At 28.7% G+C, this 7500-nt stretch overlaps 1 protein-coding gene across 2 annotated transcripts in view; it reads right to left on the bottom strand.

Annotated features, from left to right (window-relative positions):
* znrf3 (zinc and ring finger 3) overlaps positions 1–7500 on the bottom strand; it is a 162875-nt gene that overhangs the window by 19984 nt on the left and 135391 nt on the right. For both annotated transcript variants that reach the window (XM_062024430.1, XM_062024431.1), the window contains exon 3: positions 5220–5294. In XM_062024430.1, coding sequence (XP_061880414.1) covers positions 5220–5294 — 75 coding nt within the window. The remainder of the gene's footprint in view (positions 1–5219; positions 5295–7500) is intronic.

Below are 7500 nucleotides of genomic sequence, written 5' to 3'. Positions count from 1 at the left end.
TCATAATTTTACTATAAATAAAGTCGTAATATTCAGAGAGAAAAAAACTACGATAATTTTATGACATATTCAGATGAATTGTATGAAACTAAACTAGTAATGTTTGAAAAAAATCTACATTTTAGAAAAAATGTGGATGTTAAAAATGACTTTTTTTAAAAAAATCATCATTTAGAATAAATGTGGATGGTTAAAAATGACTTTTTTGGGGGGGGAAAATCAACATTTTAGAATAAATGTGGATGGTTAAAAATGACTTTAAAAAAATCTACATTTTAGAATAAATGTGGATGTTAAAAATGACTTTTTTTTTAAAAATCTACATTTTAGAAGAAATGTGGATGGTTAAAAATTACTTTTTTTAAAAAAATCTACATTTTAGAATAAATGTGGATGGTTAAAAATGACTTTAAAAAAAATCTACATTTTAGAATAAATGTGGATGTTAAAAATGACTTTTTTTTAAAAAATCTACATTTTAGAATAAATGTGGATGGTTAAAAATGACTTTTTGGGGGCAGGGAAATCTACATTTTAGAAGAAATGTGGATGGTTAAAAATGACTTTTTAAAAAAAAAAAATATACATTTTAGAATAAATGTGGATGGTTAAAAATGACTTAAAAAAAATCTACATTTTAGAATAAATGTGGATGTTAAAAATGACTTTAAAAAAAAAAATCTACATTTTAGAATAAATGTGGATGGTTAAAAATGACTTTTTGGGGGCGGGGAAATCTACATTTTAGAAGAAATGTGGATGGTTAAAAATTACTTTTAAACATTTTTTTTTCCATTACATTTTTATTGACATCCAGCATCAGACATTCCTATCCATTACATCATATTTGCATACATCACACATCTACCGTCTGCCCCAAATGTCAGAATATTTTTTTGTTTATATCCCAACGATGCCACCCCTCCACCCCAAAAAAAGAAAATAAAACAGCAAGGTGGAAAAAGCCTAAAAAGCTCCAAAGATTGTAAAACACAATCCAAGCACAAAGTTTATAGAAAGTTTTTTTTCTTAGAAAAATATAATTTTATTCCTGTCAACCTTTCATTTTTGGGGGGAAATACAACTTATACTATTTTATTTTATTTTTTAAGGAAAAACACCAAATTGTTTAAAACATTTTATTGTGGAATAATTTTTCACTTACCACTAAGACTTATTTTAATTGTTCCCGAAATATGTTGACTTGTTTTTAAAACCACATATTTTTTCCTGGGAAAAATATGCCAGATTGTTCTCTTGCTATTAATAACACCACGTTTGTCTGGCAATATTACAACTTCAATCTCTCAATTGGCGAACATACAAGTGAAGGCTCGTGAAGGTTTTATTTGAAAATCATTTATTTGTATCAGAAATAGATGAGTCATTTTATAAAATATCTTATTTTTTTTGGTATATTTGCAATTGCTCTTAACCAAACTAAAAAAAAAAAAAACTAGACAAAAAGTATATTTTGTCCAATTACATGATTAATCAAATTAATTTTTAGTGGAATGTTAATTATTGAAATATTATTAATGAATTACGAATAAAACCTTTTTTTTTTTTTAAATACTAAGACCTTTTTTGTAATATTTGGACTTGTTCGTAAAATAATAATAAACAGACAACTGTACCCTCTTAATGTTGCCCCTTTTTTGTTACAACAGCTTTTTTTTCTTCAAAATTCTAACAATATTTTGTCAAATAGTTTTGGTTTTATTTAAAATATGACCTTATTCTTGTAAAATCACAAATATATTCTCTCCTTATTGGGACCATTCTGGAAAAGGTGCAACTTACTCGATTGCATTTGTAAAATAAATAAATAAATAAAAAAAGGCAAAATACTTTTGTTAAAGTCTAATATTTGAAGGCCTTTTTTAAACCTATTTTTAAATATGCACGTGTTTGATCGCGATTGCTCAAAATGCAAAAGTCTAACTAATCTGATAAAATTGCTGACATATAAAAATTCTTTTTTTTACATGAAATATAATTTAAGTAATATATTTTCATTAAATTTTTTTTTTTTTTTTAAAGCACAAAAATTTAGAATTCTGAGTAAATTCTTGTTTAAGTTAGAATTTTACAAGAATTCTAAACTAACTTTTTTGGCACAGTCTATTCTTTTTTTCCCTCTTGTTTTTAAAGATGAATCTATAAAAGTAAAAAAAAAAAAAAAGTCAAAATACTTTTGTTAAAGGTTAATATTTGAAGGCCTTTTTTAAACCTATTTTTAAAAATGCACTTGTTTGATTGCGATTGATCAAAATGCAAAGGTTGAACTAATCTGATAAAATTACTGATATATAAAATATATTTTTCACATGAAATATACTTGAAGTAATATATTTTCATTAAAACATTTTTTTTTTTAAAGCACAAAAAATGAAGAATTTTGAGTAAATTCTTGTTTAAGTTAGAATTTTACAAGAATTCTAAACTAACTTTTTTGGCACAGTCTATTCTTTTTTTCCTCTTGTTTTTAAAGATGAATCTATAAAAGTAAAAAAAAAAAAAAAAGTCAAAATACTTTTGTTAAAGTCTAATATTTGAAGGCCTTTTTTAAACCTATTTTTAAATATGCACGTGTTTGATCGCGATTGATCAAAATGCAAAAGTTGAACTAATCTGATAAAATTACTGATATATAAAATATATTTTTCACATGAAATATAATTGAAGTAATATATTTTCATTAAATTTTTTATTTTTTTCTTAAAGCACAAAAATTAAGAATTTTGAGTAAATTCTTGTTTAAGTTAGAATTTTACAAGAATTCTAAACTAACTTTTTTGGCACAATCTATTCTTTTTTTTCCTATTGTTTTTAAAGATGAATCTATAAAAGTAAAAAAAAAAAAAAAGTCAAAATACTTTTGTTAAAGTCTAATATTTGAAGGCCTTTTTTAAACCTATTTTTAAATATGCACGTGTTTGATCGCGATTGATCAAAATGCAAAGGTTGAACTAATCTGATAAAATTACTGACATATAAAAATTCTTTTTCACATGAAATATACTTGAAGTAATATATTTTCATTAAAACATTTTTTTTTAAAGCACAAAAAATGAAGAATTTTGAGTAAATTCTTGTTTAAGTTAGAATTTTACAAGAATTCTAAACTAACTTTTTTGGCACAGTCTATTCTTTTTTTCCTCTTGTTTTTAAAAGATAAATCTATAAAAGTAAAGTTTCGTAATATTGAAGACCTTTTAAACTCTAAACAACTAAACAAAATATGCTCAGATGTTTTGTCGTAAAATGTCAAAAGTCTTCTTTTGTAACAATACAGTTTTCTTTCCTGAAAATAACTCCTTTTATTGGCTTCTAGAATCTTCCTAGAGAACAGTTAATTACTTGAAGTGTCTGCGTGATGGCTGACAACAACACCCCCCCCCCCCCCCCCCCCACTAAAAAAAAGTAGGCTAATTATTTACTTTGAAAAGTTCCCCTGCTCAGTTCTAGGCGGCGGGCTTTTTTAATCCTGGCGAAGCTCCGCCTCCTCGCCCCTCAGCCTCGCGGCCCTCGTCTGTGCTGACGGGCCAGCTCTGACTGGAAAAGCCTCTCGGGGGAATTCAGCATGGCTGCCCGGCGCTGCCTTTCATGTGGTCGCCGTGCAATGCCTTTTATCTCTCTGCTACGCACTTTACGACCCGCCAGCCAGCAAGGAGAGGAGGAGGAGGAGGAGGAGGAGGAGGAGGAGGGAGAAATTACAAGTCCAGGCCTGGCGTGGCGAGCATGAATAGCACAGAAGAATGGCTGGCGCTTGTGTTGTATTCTTCTCCACTTGAAAGTGCTGCTCGCTAAATATGAGGTCATGTGACTTTGGACACTTTCACTGACACACATGAGGGTCATTATTGTCGGAATTAAGTCACATTTGTTTTACTTTTTTTTTTTTAATTATTACCAGAAAAAAAAATAAAAAATTTTTAGGGTGTTAAAAAATGAGATTTAAAAAAAAAAAAATTATTCTTACAAAGATTAAGTTGCAATTTTTCGGAAAATAATATTTATTTTCTTATATATATGACAATAATGTAATTTCATACACAGTTTTGTCATTTATATTTCTGTTAGCAAGTTTTGAACAAACAAAAGACGTTTAAAAATGTATGACATTCTGATTATAATATAATATGAATTTCAAATCATTCATTTTCACAAGAATAAAAAAAAAAATGGGGACGAAATAAAAACAAAAATTGTTAGGTCAATTAATGTTTTCATTCTTGCAGAAGTTGCATAATATTTTTTTAAAAATTAAATCATTTTTAAGTACGTTTTTTGTTTTATAAAAGTCATCTTTTGAGAATATTACAGGAGAACAAATGAGGTCAGGTCGTACGTAAGAAGAAAAGTGGAAAAGTGTAAATAGTGCCACCTGTGGTAGTGGAGGGGAACACACAGGCTAAAAATAATGATATAATGTACTTTGTGTACATTGTGGTGCTACTAGGGTTACTACTAAAGTACCGCAGTACTAATGAATCATAAACCGCCTCTAAAAAATACCGCTTCCCTTTTTTTGTTTTTCTTTTAATGCTGGTTTTACGAGCAGAGGAGCATGTTCGGCAACGCACACACACGGAGTACTTACAGGCAGACACAGTGTGTCGACAGAAAGGAGAGAATGGACGCATTTTGCCTTAAAAACTAATAATAAAGGTGACATTAAAACGCTGCTCTGCAAGAGGTGCTTTAAGACACGGCTAGCTAGCGAGCCGCTAACATCCAGCCGCCGTGTTTTAGCTACTTCTAAATCACTAATCCTCGTCTCCATGGCGACAAATAAAGTACGTTTCTTACTGGAGGACGAGGAATACCGTATTTTTCGGAGTATAAGTCGCTCCGGAGTATAAGTCGCACCGGCCGAAAATGCATAATAAAGAAGGAAAAAAACTTATATAAGTTGCACTGGAGTATAAGTCGCATTTTTGGGGGGAAATTTATTTGATAAAAGCCAACACCAAGAATAGACATTTGAAAGGCAATTTAAAATAAATAAATGGTATCGTGACAACCCTCGGTGCTACTGTAGCTCCACAATACTGAATTGCATGTAGACTAAGGGTGTAAGGGAACGCCATAATCATTGTTTTGTACGTGCAGTATATATGCATTTATTTTTGATCTAACATTTTATTATATTTCAGAACTAGTATCTTTCTCACCTATTATGTTTTGTTATATTTAACAGACGCTGTACCAACCTTGTCGATGGCGTCCGGGTTTTCCGACACATCAAAGATGACGGCGGTGGCTCCTCGCTGCACAGCTCGCTTGGCCTGTAAACAAACAAACAAACCAAATGTTTACATTTGTACTCGACGCCTTTTTACCCGACATGGTGTTCCTATGTGACCCCCTAGGTGGAGCTGTCCGTCAGAGCACTTGGAGGAAAAAGTGACAAAAGAAGCAAAGAAGTCATCAAGTAAACACACGCTAAAGTAGGTACCCCATCAATGCCATCCAACACAGTTTTGCCTTTCCAAAGATATCACTCATTTACTTATACATATTCATACAGTTGCTGCATGATTATAAAGACAACTAACTATGAGGAAGAATACATGCATATGACTACATAAATACTGTCGGAAAAAGTGTTCATTTATATCAATAAAGTATTAAAATGATGGTTGAACATGCAACATTTTGTAAGATTACCAAGAAAAAGTAATAAAATTGACGCAAAAAAACGTATCCATGACTCAGGTTGTCATTGTCAAAAAGCAAAATAATACAAGAAAAAAAAAAATCTGAATTGTACTATAAATAAAGTCGTAATATTCAGAGGAAAAAAACAACGATAATTTTATGACATATTCAGACGTATCGTATGGAACTAAACTAGTAATGTTTGAAAAAAATCTACATTTTAGAAAAAATGTGGATGGTTAAAAAAGGCTTTAAAAAAAAAAAAATTCTACGTTTTAAATAAATGTGGATGGTTAAAAAATACTTTTTTTAATTTTTTAAATCAACATTTTAGAATAAATGTGGATGGTTAAAAATGACTTTTTTTTAAAAAAAATCAAAGTTTTAGAATAAATGTGGATGGTTAAAAATGACTTTTTGGGGGGGGGAATCTACATTTTAGAAGAAATGTGGATAGTTAAAAATGACTTTTTTGAAAAAAATCAACATTTTAGAATAAATGTGGATGGTTAAAAATGACTTAAAAAAATCTACGTTTTAGAATAAATGTGGATGGTTAAAATTGACTATTTTTTTGGGAAAAAATCTACATTTTAGAAAAAATGTGGATGGTTACAAAATGACTTTAAAAAAAAAATCAACGTTTTAAATAAATGTGGATGGCCAAAAATGACTTTTTTTTTTTTTTTAAATCAACATTTTAGAATAAATGTGGATGGTTAAAAATGACTTTTTTGAAAAAAATCAACATTTTAGAATAAATGTGGATGGTTAAAAATGACTTTAAAAAAATCAACGTTTTAGAATAAATGTGGATGGTAAAAATGACTTTAAAAAAAAAAAAAAAAATCAACGTTTTAAATAAATGTAGATGGTTAAAAATGACTTCTTTTTTTTTTTTAAATCAACATTTTAGAAGAAATGTGGATGGTTAAAAATGACTTTTTTGAAAAAAATCAACATTTTAGAATAAATGTGGATGGTTAAAAATGACTTTAAAAAAATCAACGTTTTAGAATAAATGTGGATGGTAAAAATGACTTTAAAAAAAAAAAAAAAATCAACGTTTTAAATAAATGTAGATGGTTAAAAATGACTTCTTTTTTTTTTTTAAATCAACATTTTAGAAGAAATGTGGATGGTTAAAAATGACGTTTTAGAATAAGTGAAGTGAAGTGAATTACATTTATATAGCCCAAGGACACAACGGCAGTGACTAGGATGGCGGAAGCGGGGATCGAACCTGCAACCCTCAGGTTGCTGGCACGGCCGCTCTACCAACCGAGCTATACCGCCCGAATAAATGTGGATGGTTAAAAATGACTATTTTTTGGGAAAAAAATGACTTAAAAAAAACATCAACGTTTTAAATAAATGTGGATGGTTAAAAATGACTTTTTTAAAAAAAATAAAAAAATAAACATTTTAGAATAAATGTGGATGGTTAAAAATGACTTTAAAAAAAATCAACATTTTAAAATAAAATAAAAAATAAATTAATAATAATAACAATGATGATCAGAAATAGAATAAAATAATATAAACAGAGAGTAAATAGTAATAAAAAACAAAAAAATCAAGATTTTATAATAAATGTGGATGGTTAAAAATGACGTTTTATAAGACTGAAGTGGAAAAATGCCAAAAACTAACTTAATTTTACAAGAATGAAGTAGTAATATTCAGAGCAAATAAAAATAAAATGTTATGCTATAAAATATGTAATTTGATTAAACTTAAAGTAGTAATATTAGCTTAATGAAAATAAAGTTGGAGTAATTAAATTGACAAAACAAATTCCATGCATCCATCCATTTTCTACCGCTTGCAAGA

This window comes from Entelurus aequoreus, linkage group LG17, assembly GCF_033978785.1.
Source record: "Entelurus aequoreus isolate RoL-2023_Sb linkage group LG17, RoL_Eaeq_v1.1, whole genome shotgun sequence".
NCBI lineage: Eukaryota > Metazoa > Chordata > Actinopteri > Syngnathiformes > Syngnathidae > Entelurus > Entelurus aequoreus.
The sequence above is the reverse complement of the archived record's forward strand: the minus strand, read 5'-3'. Positions and strand labels throughout refer to the sequence as shown.